Below are 14,216 nucleotides of genomic sequence, written 5' to 3' on the forward strand. Positions count from 1 at the left end.
AGAGAGGGTGGCAGAGACAGAGACTTGTTGTTCCACTTGGTTATGCATTCACTGGTTGACTCTTGTATGTGCCCTGAGTGGGGAACTGAACCCCCAACCTTGGCATATCTGGATGACACTCTAACCAACTAAGCTGTATGGCAGGGCAGTATGGGGTTTCTTTTTAGGTAGAAGAACATGTTCTGAAATTAGATCATAGTGATGATTGCCCAACTGTAAATACACTAAAAACCATGGAATTATGCACTTTAAAAGGATGAATTCTATGATATGTGAATTATATCTCAATGAAAAAAGGAAATGAGATTTAGGATATTTCACAATCACATGCCACAACCTTGTCATAGCTAATTTTATGTATCAACTTGATGGCTAAGGGATACCCAAAGAGCCAGTATGTAGTATTTCTAGGTATGTTTGTGAGGGTGTTTTGGAAGAGATTAGCATTTTCCATCAGTAAACTGAGTAAAGAAAATCTCTCACCAATGTGGGTGGGCAACATCTAATCCAAGAAGGGTCCGATGAAAAGGAGAAAGGGCAAATTCTCTTTCTCTTTTCTTCAGTGAGGATGTTCATCTCCTCCTGCCCTCAGACACTGGAGTTCCTGGCCCTGTGGGCCTGTGGACTCCAGGACTTACAAGAGCGGTCTTCTCCACTCTCTCACTCTTCCACTCCATCCCTCATCCCACCCTCCAACCATAATCTTATTGTGTATGCACTGGAAAATAATTTTTTAATATTTTTAAAAATAGTTTATTTATTTATTTTTAGAGCAAAGGGGAAAGTGGGGAAAAAGAAAGGGAAACATTGATGTTTGGGAGAGATACATTGACCGGTTGCCTCTCACACGCCCCCAACTGGGGACCTGGCCCACAGCCCAGGCATGTGCCCTGACTGGGAGTTGAACCAGTGATCTTTTTGTTCACATGCTAGCCCTCAATCCGCTGAGCCATGCCAGCCAGGACTAAAGATTTTTTATTTATCTATTCTTAGAGAGTGGGGAAGGGAGAGAGAAAGAGAGGGACAGAAACATCAATGCTTGAGAGTAGCATTGATCAGCTGCCTCTTGCACTCCTCCAACCAGGGACCTGGCCTGCAACCTAAGCATGTGCCCTGACGAGGAATTGAACCAGCGACCTTTTGGTTTGTGGGATGATGCCCAACCCACTGGGGCACACCAGTCAGAGCTACACAGGAAAATCTTGATGGTTTTAAGGAGAGAGATGACAAAGCTGCATTTAGGGAGATTCTTTGGGTTACCATGTATGGAATGATTGTAGGAGTAAGAAGTTAGGGGCAAGATCAGTGGGAAAGCTATTACCATAGTTCAACGAAGAGGCCACCTATATTTACTGCAGCATTATCTATAGTAGCCAAGATGTGGAAACAACCTAAGTGCCCATGAATGGATGAATAGATAAAGATGTGGTATATATTTCAAGGAAGAGATGATGAAGACAGGGAAAGTGTACTGATGAAAAGAAATGAAAAAGACATTATAGGTACAAGACGAACCTGATTTGGAGAATTGCTGGATAAAGAAACACAAGATAAGGTGGACCAGGGTGAAAATGATGTTCTGAGATGTGATAAACTGAAACTGGCAACAGGAAGAAGAGCTATTTAAAATGTTTTTAAATAGTTTATTTATTTTTAGAGAGAGGGAGGGAGAAAGAGAGGGAGAGAAACATCCATGTGTGGTTGCATTTCACGCACCCCCTGCTGGGGACCTGGCCTGCAACCCAGGCATGTGCCCTACACTGGGAATCGAACTACTGATCCTTTGGTTCACAGGCCAGTGCTCAATCCACTGAGCCACACCAGCCAGGGCTGTTTGTTTCTTTTTAATGTTTGGAATATGAGTTTGAGGTGAAAAAAGGACAATCAAGTGGAAACATATACCAGAAAGTTGCAGGGTGAGATTTGAACTTAAAGAGACAAGTCTGGGCTAGAAAGATACATCCTGTTAGAGGCATAGCAATAGTTATTTAAGCTACAAAGTTGTCAGGAGAGAAAAAAAGGAGTTATCCTTGGGAATGTCCACATTTAGAGATCAGGAAGAGAAAGATGCCACGAAGACTTGGCCAGAGAAGTCCTTGATACAACTTATATAATAAAATACCCTGGAGAAAGAGGAAGGGGGCAATAACCCCAAAGACTCCAAGGACCACTGGTTTGGGAAGTAAGGTCAATGTCACCCTTGGATCTTGTAGATTTGGTAGAATGATTAAGGTGAAATCCAGATAGCAGGGAAGTATGAAGTAAATGGGAAAAGCAAAAGTGGAGGAAGTAGACACCAGCCTAAAATTTACATAAGACAGTGGTTTAAAAGAGAGGAACTTTATTTGGTAGGGGAGTCAAAGCTCGGTTACACTGAAGAATCAAAGACAAAGGGAGAGATTAAAGTTGCCAGTCACTTTAAATAATGCTCAGTCTTCAAAGAGGATTGAGGTATGGCAGAAGACGGACTAAGAAGGGAATGGGATTCCTAGGTCTGGTGTAGGAAGTTCTTACCAAACAAGGCGGGGCGGGGGGGCAGTGGGAGAAGTTTTTCATATCATCATTTAAACAGTGAAAAACTGAATGACTTAAATATCATACAGAGACATAGAGATAAAGACATGACCACATACATGAAAAGAGAGAACACTGTTAAAATAGTATTCCACTTATGTTTAACATAAAACATTGTGTTTATATATATTAGAGACTAGGCCACCATACAATAAGTAATTTTTATTTTTTAAAGTTACAATAATACATATTCTATATAAAATGAAAATAATACAGTTGTTTATTCAAGATTTCCTGTATGTTAAGTACATCAAGACTTAATATAAATATACAGTAATCAAAACAATAGTGTACTGGTGAAAGAATAGACAAAAAGATCAATGGAATAGATAGAGAGTCAAGAAATAGACTCATATAAATTTAATCAGCTAATCTTTGGCAAAAGAACAGACACTTCAATGCAGAAAAAGTAGTTTTTTTCAAACAAATAGTGCCAGAACAACAGGCATGCAAAAAAAAAACAAAAAAAAACACACAAACTTTACATCTTTCAGAAAAAAATCAGCTCAGCATAGCACAGTGGATCATAGACTTAAATGTAAAAATGCAAAATACAACTTGTAGAAGATAGCATAGGAGAAAACCTAGATGACCTTGGGTGGGGCAGTGATTTCTTAGATACAACATCAAAAGCATAATCCATGAAAGAAAAAAGTGATGAGTTCAACTTCATTAAAATTACAAAGTTCTGCTCTGTAAAAGACACAATTAAGAAAATGAAAAGACAACACACTGGAAGAAAATATTTGTAAAACATATCTGACAAAAAAACTTGTATATAAAATATACAAAGAATTCTTAAAACTCAACAATAAGAAAATAAACAGCTAATTTAAAAATAAGCAAAAGAGTTGAACAGGCATCTCAGCAAAGATATACAGGATACGAACAAGGATATGAAAAGATGCTTATCATAATATGGCATTAAGTAATCAAAAATTAAAACAACATGATACCACTACACATCAACTAAAAAGGCTAAAATTCAAAACACTAATATTTTCTTTCAACATTAAACACAGGCTTACTATACAATTCATCAATTGCTTTCCTTGGTATTTACCCAAATGACTTGAACACGTCTACACAAAAATTAACACACAAAAGTTTGTAGCAGCTTTATTCATAATGCCAAAATTTGAAGCAATGAGATATTTCTCAATAAGTGAATGAACACTCTGTGGTGTATCTATACAACGGGCTATTCAGCTTTTTAATGCCATTTTTCTTATCTACACAATAGGAATAAATAGTGATGACAATAATACCTACCTAAAAGAGGTGAGGATTAAATGAAATACTTCATGTAAAATGAGCTAACAGCTGAATGTAAGTAAGCTGTTATGATTTGTGTATATATTTTTAATGGTTACATAAAACTCTAGCCATAGACACCTCATAACCATCCATGCCCTATTATTGAACACTTGGCTAATTCTCAGTTTGGGGATGTTATTGGATTTAAAATATTTTAGTACATTTATCTCTTTTGCATTTAGGACTATAACTTAAGGTAATATCTTAAGAGTCTTCATATATATTTTAACACATGAGCATTCATCATATTGTTATGTAAATATAATTCTCTTGAGTATGTCTAAAATATTTCATTGAAGGGTCTCCTTGAGCAAGACTGGCTGCTGCTGTATGGGGGAGGAGTCAGCATCGGGATCCTTCTGGCTGTTCCCTCAGTTCTCTCTCTAAGGCCTCCTTCCCCAGTCTCTCCTCAGGCATCTCTAGCCCACTCTGCCCCCACCTTTGCCAGAGCCCAGAGAGATGTGTGATAAGGACTGGGTGATACCAAGCGCTGGAAAATAGAATGAATCAGAATCAGAGATTTTTTTGAATCATTGCATGTTCTCATGGAGAAAGTCAGGGGAAGAGGGAGTGAGAGAGAGAGAAACACCGATGTGAGAAACATTGATTGGTTGCCTTCTCCTAAGTGCCCCGACCAGAGATAGAAACTGCAACCTGGGAGAATATTGATGGTTGTCAAAGTCTTTTGCTAAATTGGGCCAAGTTTGTTTTACAAGAAATTAGTGACTACCTTCAAAATATATAAAGAACTCACATGACCCCACAGCAGGAAGACAATCCAATTAAAAAATCGACAACGGACCTGAACAGACACTTCTCCAAGGAGGACATACAGAGGGCCCAGAGACATATGAAAGGATGCTCAGCATCACTAGCCATCAGAGAGATGCAGATCAAAACCATATAAAACCATAATAAAATACCACTTCACACTGGTCAGAATGGCCACCAAACAAGTGCTGGTGAGATAGTGGAGAAAAGGGAACCCTAGTACGCTGTTGGTGGGAATGCAGACTGGTGCAGCCTCTGTGGAAGACAGTATGGAATTTTTTCAAAAAAATGACAATGGAACTGCTTTTTGATCCAGCAATTCCACTGCTGAGATTATACCCTAAGAATCCTGAAACACCAATTCAAAAAAAATCTATGCACCCCTATGTTCATAACAGTGTTATCTACAAAAGCCAAGTGCTGGAAACAGCCTAAATGCTCATCAGTAAATGAGTTGATCAAAAAACTGTGGTACATTTACTCAATGGAATACTATGCAGCAGAAAGAAAGAAGGCACTCCTCCCCTTCGCGACAGCCTGGATGGAATTGGAGAGCATTCTGCTAAGTGAAATAAGCCAGGCGGTGAAAGACAAATACCATATGATCTCACTTATAAGTGGAACCTAATCAACCAGAAAAAATGAGCCAAAAAGAACCAGACATGGAAATAAAGAACAAACTGACAGGGACCGGAGGGGAGGGGGAAAGGGAGATAGCAGGGGAAAGAAGGGGAACATGTTCAAAGGACCCAAGGACAAGGACAAGGGGGAAGGGATTGTCTTTGGGAATTGGAGTTGGACAGGACAGGAGAGGACAATGGTGGGAAAATGGGGACAACTGTAACTGAAAATAAAAAAAAGTTTTATCATTTAAAAAATAAAAATAAAATATTTCATTGAAAACTATACTCAATATAAGTGAAAAGTGTACCATGATATGTATGTATAATAAGTAACTATATTTGTAGTCTTCCAAAATAAACTGTACTCAATGAAAACTAAGATTAGCATTTAGTAATCAAATGCTTGTATACAAAAGTGCCAAAGAAAAGAGTCATAGATTCCATTACTGAGTAAGAAAAATGACTTACATGATAACTGACTAAAAGACAAAGATGGGGACCTTCAAGGCTCTTAACATTCTAACCACAGCATCCTGGCTTCCACCCCACCACTGCTCACTTTCCACTCCAACTAAAAGTTACACTCCAAGTTTCTAGAACATGCCTTGTATTTCCTCTCTCTGTTCCTTCACTTGATTTGTTTCCTCTCCAGCAATATATTTTCTCTTCTCCATTTCAACCTGCCAAAATTCCACCAACTTTTCAAGGTTTTGTTCAACCTTTCCAAAATAACTCCTCCATAGTGTGGTATAATAATAATGATGATGTTCACATTACCAACGCAGTCATAAGAACTCTCTCATTGGATAGGATTACAAAGGAGTATGCTGTATACCTGAAACTATTACAAAAATAACATTGACTGTGGACTGTAATTGAAAAATAAAAAATAAAGCTAATGGTCAAATAAAAAGTAAACTCAAGAAAAAAGTATGCTGATCAGTTTTGTAATTATTGTAATATTGTTTGTCTATTTTTAAATGTGTTTAAAACATTTTAATTTGTTAAATGTAAAAAGTTTTTATTAAAAATTTTAAATTGAGGTATGGCTCACATACATTCTACAGGGTTCAGCAAAAATAATACCCCTTTCAATTACAAAATCTTTTATTACAAAATCACATGCATATAATTCAGTAACGTAACAATATCACACTCAATCATGTCATATGACATTTTAGGTGAAATGTTCAAACTAAAACTATAAATTATTATACCCCTATTATTACTCTATCAAGCAGACCCAAGCAGGTGTTACTTCTGCTGGATCCTGTTTTAATTTCTGGTGTACAACACAATGATTCATCATTGTATATATTGTGAAATGATCACAATATTTTAATTCATACTCATTACCACACATAGTTAGAGATTTTTTTTTTGTGATGAGAACTTTTAAGACCTATACTCAGCCATTTTCAAATATGTTGTAGAGTATTATTTTTTAAAGTTTTTATTTGTCACCTTTTTTAATTCACTTTTTTTTCACAATTTTATTTATTTTTAGAGAGAGGGAAGAGTGAGAGAGAAAGAGAAACATTAATGAGTGAGAGTAACGTTGATTGTTTGCCTCTCTCATGCTGCCATCCGGGGACCTGGACTACAACCCAGGCATGTGTCCTGATCTGGGACAATGCCCAATCCACTGAGTCTGCTTTTATATACCTGCTTTTTGTAGAAGGATCACAATTCAGATGGACGTGGGTGAGGTAAGCGGTCAGAGTAGAAACCCTTCCTTCTCTCCAGGAGGCCTCAGCCTCTCCAAAGAGAGCCCGCCTACTTTAAGATGTTGCTAAGTGGTCCTGTCAGAGGACAAGAGTAAGGCATTTTTTTATGTCAAGGGTGCTGTCAACAGATTTTATTTTTTTAAAAGAACAATGTCTGTGAATTTTATATATACAGGCAAGCTTTTGAAAATGTATTTAAATTTGTTATGTTTGTCAGTTATTTATTGACTCTGATAAATGGAGCTGCTTACAACAAAAATAAAAACTTTAAGTGATATTTTAAACAATGGTCTCCTTTTAGGTAACACCTTCAAATCCGAGAAAGAGAAGTGTATGTGATTAGCTGTAAAATGCCATGTGAGTCCCTGGATGAATGGACAAGCAACCGCCACTGTTATGGACTGTTTGTTGTTATTGTTTATAGCATGTCATTTATGTCATTTAAAAGCATAAGCATATAAAACTCATTTTATAAGGTTGCGTGCATGCATATTTAAGGACGACATCAAACATAGTACAGTACTGACCCATGGCAAGTGCTGCGGAGGGCAAAGGGTGCAGATCAGTGTTGAAGAGCAAAATAAATAAATAAATAAATAAAGTGAAAGGGGAGTCTCACAAGCTGATGAGCGTGTACAACTTGCATCTAAAACCCTTTTAAAGAATTAAAAGTCAAGACATAACAATCTAAGAAGAACCTGTAGCTCACTGCCTAGAAGCCCATTCAAGTCATAAGGGCTTTGCCAAGGTCATGGACTGCATGTATGCCTCCAGCCTACAGTCATAAGTTGAAATCCTAACCCTCGATGTGATGGTATTAGGAAGTGGGGAAAGTGAGGCCTTTGGGAGATACCAGAGTGCTTTCTTCCTCTTTCTCTGCTCTTTCTCATGTGCAGACACAAAAATTGATGATGACCATATGCAAATCTGGAAGCAGACCCTCACCATACACCAAGACTTGCTGACACCTTGATTTTGAACTTCCCAGTCTCTAGAACTGTGAGAAATAAATGTTCGATTAAGCTGTCCAGTCCATGGTACTTTGTTACAGCAGCTCAAGCAGACTAAAACAGTCACCTTGCCTTACTTCCAGATCTTCAGTATACAGAAATAAATTTGCAGGACAATACACAAAGTTTTGGTTAACTGTTGTTGTTTCTGGTAGACAACTCACCACCAACCTCCACCCACAATGGATGATCAGCTGTCCAGAGGGGCAGGGTGGTGGTGCTGCGAAGTGGTCTGTAGCTGTCCACTGGGTGCGCTGGCCCTGGGGCTTCCCGGGTGATGCAGGCCAAGGTCAGCCCCGACCTGTGTTTTGCCCAGGGCCACCATGCCTGAGTTATAAAGCAACCTGACATGGCTGCAACTTGTGCTGGGCTGAGATCCTCAGACGAAGCCAGGCTGTGAATCTAGGCTGGCTGCTGTTAGGGTGGACCTGGGGATCACTGAGGCCAGCTGTTGCTTGTTGGACAGGATTTAGGAAGTTGTGAATCATGAGCCAAGACCAGCCATTCATATGGAAAAGCAGGTTGGGTGGGCCTGTAAGTTGGGTGGGACAAAGTCTTTGGGGGTCTCCAAGATGGGTCAAACAGTGTTCGCCTAGTGGGTGGAGTCAGAGACGGCACTAGCTTGCCAGCTCTGTCAGGGGACTGTTTAGGAAAGGGACAGTGGCCCTCTGCTTGTCTTGATGCCAGACACTTCAGTTTCTCCGTGTGCCACTGGTGCCTTTCAGGCTGCTACCCAGTGCTGGAATTCAGAGGGAGTGAGTCTGAGTAGGTGAGTTCGTGTGTGGGTTCTTTAAGAGGAATTGCTTGGGGCGTCAGGAGTTTCTTCTACCAACTCAATCTCTGCTAGCTTTTTGCAGCCAGAATTCATGGGGACGTATCTGCTTGGTGTCAGGGTAGGACTCTTCACTCCTCCTGAATTTTTATCCACCATACGTGGGTGAGGGACCAGCCTGTTTCCTGTCTGCAACCCTCCTACCAGTCTCAATGGATATGGTTTTTCTAATTCCATATTTGTCAGACTTCCATTCAGCTCAATTTCTCTTTTTTTCCTGGGTGACCCTGGGCAAGTCACTTCCTCTCTGGGTATCCCAGGATCTTCATCTGTAAATGAGGGGCTTATGTCATCTTGGAGGTCCTTTCTAGCTGTATGGTTTTTGCTTTATCATTTCACTTTTTCTCCCTGTTTAATTAATGCTGAAATTATTTATAAATATAAATGTTCTTTACTTTTTTATTAAATATATATATTTTTGATTATGCTATTCCAGTTGTCCCATTTTTTTTCTCCCCTTTATTCCCCTTCGCCCTATAACACCCTCCCCTTAGTTCATGTCCATGGGTCATACATATAAGTTCTTTGGTTTCTCCATTTCGTACACTACTCTTAACCTCCCCATGACTATTTTATACCTACTATTTATGCTTCTTATTCCCTGTACCTTCCCCCCAAATTCTTCCACCACCCCTCCCCTCTGATCTCCATTTCTATGATTCTGTTCCTGTTCTAGTTGTTCGCTTAGTTTGTTTCTGGTTTTGTTTATTTTTTAGGTGCAGTTGTTGATAGTTGTGAGTTTGTTGGCATTTTACTGTTCAGTTTTTTGTCTTTTTCTTAGATAAGTCCTTTTAACATTCCATATAATAAGGGCTTGGTGATGAAACTCCTTTAACTTGACATTATCTGGGAAGCACTTTATCTGTCCTCCCATTCTAAGTGATAGTTTTGCTGGAAAGAGTAATCTTGGATGTAGGTCCTTGCCTTTCATGACTTTGAATGCCTCTTGCCAGCCCCTTCTGGCCTGCAAGCTTTCTTTTGAGAAATCAGCTGATAGTCTTTTGGGAACTCCTCTTTAGGTAACTCTCGCCTTCTCTATTGCTGTTTTTAACACTCTTTCCTTATCTTTAATTTTGGGTAACTTAATTATGATGTGTGTTGGTGTGTGCTTCCTTGGGTCCAACTTCTTTGGGACTCTCGGAGCTTCCTGGATCTCCTGGAAGCCTATTTCCTTCGCCAGATTGGGGAAGTTCTCTTTTATTTTTTTCAAATAAGTTTTCAATTTTTTATCTTTCTCTTCCTCTGGCACCCCTATGATTCAGATGTTGGATCATTTGAAGTTGTCCCAGAGGTTCCCAAGACTCTCTTCATTTTTTGAATGTTTCATTCTGTTCCGGGTGAATGTTTATCTCTTCCTTCTACTCCCAATCGCTGATCTGAGTCCCAGTTTCCTTCCCTTTACTGTTGGTTCCCCGTATGTTTTTCTTTATTTCACTTTGCATAGCCTCCACTTTTTCCTCTATTTCGTGACCAAACTCAACCAATTCAGTGTGCATCCAGATTACCAGTGTTTTGAACTGTGCGTCTGATAGGTTGGCTATCTGCTCATCGCTTAGTTCTATTTTTGGAGCTTTGACCTGTTCTTTCATTTGGGCCATATTTCTTTGTCTCAGTGCACCTGCTACATTGGAAGGGGCAGAGTCTTAGGTATTCACCAGGGCAGGGCAACCCAGGTCACTGAGCTGTGACCCTGTGTATGAAGGAGGCATCCCAGAGGGAACAATGCCGCTTGCTTGGCTCTCTGCTGGCTTTCAGCCAGTTCCCCCACTATCCACAAGCAAATTGGACCTTCCAGTGCTTATTTCTAGGTGGGTGGGTTTTTGTACATTCTAGGACCCTGTAGGTCTCTCCAAGAGACTCTCCTGTGGCCCAGAGTTTCTCCTGCCACCACAACCCCTACAGATTTTTACCTCCAGAGGTTTTGAGGCTTTCTTTTCCTGCACTGGAACCTTGGATTGTGAGATTTGTCTCATTTCCCAGCTGTTCCTCCTGGTCTATCTGCACACAAATGTAGGACCATTTGTCTGCCAGCTGCCTCCTCGCCCACCTGGTCCTCTAGCCACCACCTTGCCACACGGCCTCTGCTGCCTGTCTCCGCCCCACCTACCAGTCTGGATGAATGTTGCTCCTTTAACTCCTCGGTTGTTGGACTTCCATACAGTTCGATTTATGTTCTTGTTATTTTTTGTCTTTAAATTTGTTGTTGGTCTTTTGGTTGTTCGAGGAGGTAAAATGTGTCTTCCTACACCTCTATCTTAACTGGAAGTCTACGGAGCTCAATTTGTGATGGTTGTTCTACATTTTAGTTCTATATAAAGAACTTGTTTATATAGAAGCATGTGGAGAATTAATTGGCTTTTCAATTGCAAGAGAGAATGAGTTTCTTTCTCAGGGTATGCTGCAGACTGACATAATACTTCTCCTTATCAGACACGCCTCTGTTCCAGTTATACACACTGTCATTCAGTTCAGTGTGGAGTTCCAGAAGTGGTCGCCTTCTGGAGAGAAGGAGAAAGGCAAAAATTAATGCCACACAAATATCAAAGAGGAGACAGATTGTCATTAGGGTGAAATGAGCCAACTGAGGTAAAAGTGCTTTGAAATTGCACGTTTCTAAATACTCTACAAGCTGCTTCATGAATGATTCAAACCAGCTCGCAGCACTTTGGCCCAGTGACATCAGTCCCCTTTGTCAAGGGACCCCTGAGTCTTACTCTGAAGACATAACAGCTAAATGATGACCCACCTGGATTGCCTAAGCAAAGGCAGGATGCGCATAAAAAGGCTATAATACCACTGGCCCACAGAGCATCCACCTTGGAAAGCAGAGTCAGTCACTCCTGCTTCAGCAGTACCTTCACTGCTGAACCACCAGGGAGAGGTTGGGGGTCTCAGGCCACAAGATCTATTCCTTGGGTCCCCAGAGCTACAACAGGATGCATTTCACAGGTGGCTTAGAAGTATCATTCTAAACTGTAATTGGGGAGCAACTGAAAAAAAGACTGCTAATCTTACATTTGAGGGAGAGGGTAGCTTCATCAACTTCAGCGGAAACGAGGTCACCAATGTTTCCCTTAGAAAAGTATTTTTGCCAATAAATATCAAAAATGTCTATACGATAAAAACTCGCAGACCTGAATGGTCAGGTACCACTTTTTACCTATCCAATTGTCAAGACTCAGAGAAATATAAAAGCATGTAGTGTCGATGAGAGCTCAGGGACGCACGTACTCTCAGACAAAGCTGGTCTAACTGTGCTGGAGGACGACCTGAGAAGATGCATGAAAGGCTTTAAAAAATGCGTATCATTCAACACAGCGATCCCACTTCTGGGATTATTCCCAAGAAAACAAAGACGTTAACACCTTCTTCTTGTGAAAGCTAAACATAGTCCAGTGATTTGAAGATTGAGCAAGTAAATTATGTTATAGCCATATTATGGGTTACTCTGCAGACATTAAAACAATGCTATAGAAATGTGACTACTGACATGTAAAAATTTTGTGATATACTGTTGCACAAACTAAAAGCAGATTATAAGGTAAAAGTAGGTGGTGATTCTGTTTTGGCTTTAAAAATATTAATATATGATTGTGTGGGTATCCAAAAAAGATCTGGAAGGCAATATATCAAAATTTGGTTAACAGAAGTTGGTTCTAAAAGTAGGATTATAACTGCTTCATATGTTCTGTTATCAGCCTCTACTTTTAATTATTTTTTTCCAATATGGAGTATGTATCATTTTTATAATTAAAAAAATAACAATTAAAAGTTCTTCATTTTGAAGAAAAATATCGAAACTATAAGCAGACTACTAAGTGACCTCCTAAAGCATGAAGCATTTATACTCCATGCAGAGTATATATCATATTCCTAAGGCAACCCCAACAGAGAATTAAAAAATTCTCTTTCTTCTCGGCCATGAAGGGCACCTCCATATCAGCATCAGGAAAATAAACAAGTGGTCGAAGGGTCAGCCACGGTGTGGGTGACTCACCTTTCTTGCCACAGTTTTTTGGAGAGAAACTGCAGGTACACGGATGGCAAGGTGGAGGCCCGCTCCAGCACAGACACATCTGCTTTGCACAAGCTCCAGAGGAAGTCAGCTTCTCGGTGAACCATGCAAGGCCCAGGCTGCCTCACCTTGGAATCCACATTGTTCACTTCTGGCCCATCTACCTCCAGGAAGCCACTGTCTTCCGGATGGCTCTCTGCCTTCACATAGTTCTGAATGAAAAAGAGCTTTGGCTTTCCTAAGAGATAAGGGCATGTGTCTCCCATGAACATCCTCCTGATGCGATCCAAAGGGAACCCTGACGGAGACGGATCCACGCCAAACACGCTGTGGGAGCTCCCTCGGCTCACCAGGACACACACGAAGCTGTCGTAGTTTTGGTGTCGAGGCATATGGGCAACTTGGTGAAGAATATGAATTATATTTTTCATAGTCAGAAGCAAGAAACATTGGACTTCATAGCCCAGAGAAGTGAAGGTGTCCCGAAGAAGCTCTGGGGAAAAAAACAGACAAGTACATAAGAATGGATACAGCTGCAGAGCTCAGATCCAAACCTAGATCCAAACAGCTGAAGAAAGGGTAGCATGGGTCACGAGACCCTTCACCTCCACCTGCTGGGGGATGATATGGGGGTCCCTAGGGTGTAAATTGTGACTATTTCCAGACTCCCCAGTTCCTCTCACAACCTGTTTCCCAGTGTAACCTCCAACTAAGCAGTGAGAACCCTTGGCCAAGATTTCCTACAGTGTCCCCAAAGATTTTTCTAGTTTCCAGGAATCCTGGATTGACTTTGACTCCAGAAGCTGTGGAACACTGGAGGAAAAGCAGACTGAGTCTGCTGACCTTGCCACATCGATGGGCAGCGCGATCTTTAGGAAATGGTTCTTCCTAGCTGTAAATGGAAGTGGTGATGCCCACACTATGAGAACGCTGTGAGGACTGAATGAGATGAAACAAATAAAGCTCCTGGTACTCAATGAAAATTAGTTCCTATTGTCTTTTTTAAAATCTTTGTGTCCACACTCTAGAAGTTTCTACGGCCTTAGAACCCCAGACACTCTACACAGTCCACTTCTTTCCCATCTGCTCAGTTTAGCTTCATGGGAGAAATAAACACAGCCTCCTGAATTGTTTTATCTTCCAAATAGTGGAGAGACATCTTTCTCTTCCTCACTCAAAAATCCCACATTCTTTTGAGCCACTCGTTAAGTTTCTGCTCCTTGTCTGAGAGATGCTTCCAGTTTTTAGTTTATTTGCAGGGGAAAAAAACCCTGTTCTGTCCAAAGCCCAGAGGCTAAACAAGTATCTCCTAATTCAGGTTGTCACCCAAACTTATTAACCCATGAA

At 40.4% G+C, this 14,216-nt stretch overlaps 1 protein-coding gene across 5 annotated transcripts in view; it reads right to left on the minus strand.

The window, feature by feature from the left end:
• Positions 1 to 6,763: 6,763 nt before the first annotated feature.
• Positions 6,764 to 14,216, minus strand: part of CFLAR (CASP8 and FADD like apoptosis regulator) — a 44,778-nt gene continuing 37,325 nt past the window's right edge. For all 5 annotated transcript variants that reach the window (XM_054585841.1, XM_054585842.1, XM_054585840.1 and 2 more), the window contains 2 exons: positions 12,852 to 13,362; positions 6,764 to 11,352 (listed from right to left, as the gene is read on the minus strand). In XM_054585841.1, coding sequence (XP_054441816.1) covers positions 11,214 to 11,352; positions 12,852 to 13,362 — 650 coding nt within the window. In that variant the 3' untranslated portion in view covers positions 6,764 to 11,213. The remainder of the gene's footprint in view (positions 11,353 to 12,851; positions 13,363 to 14,216) is intronic.

The sequence above is a fragment of the Pteronotus mesoamericanus genome, unplaced genomic scaffold (assembly GCF_021234165.1).
Source record: "Pteronotus mesoamericanus isolate MK-2021 breed Mesoamerican mustached bat unplaced genomic scaffold, CSHL_Meso_final contig_90, whole genome shotgun sequence".
Lineage (NCBI taxonomy): Eukaryota > Metazoa > Chordata > Mammalia > Chiroptera > Mormoopidae > Pteronotus > Pteronotus mesoamericanus.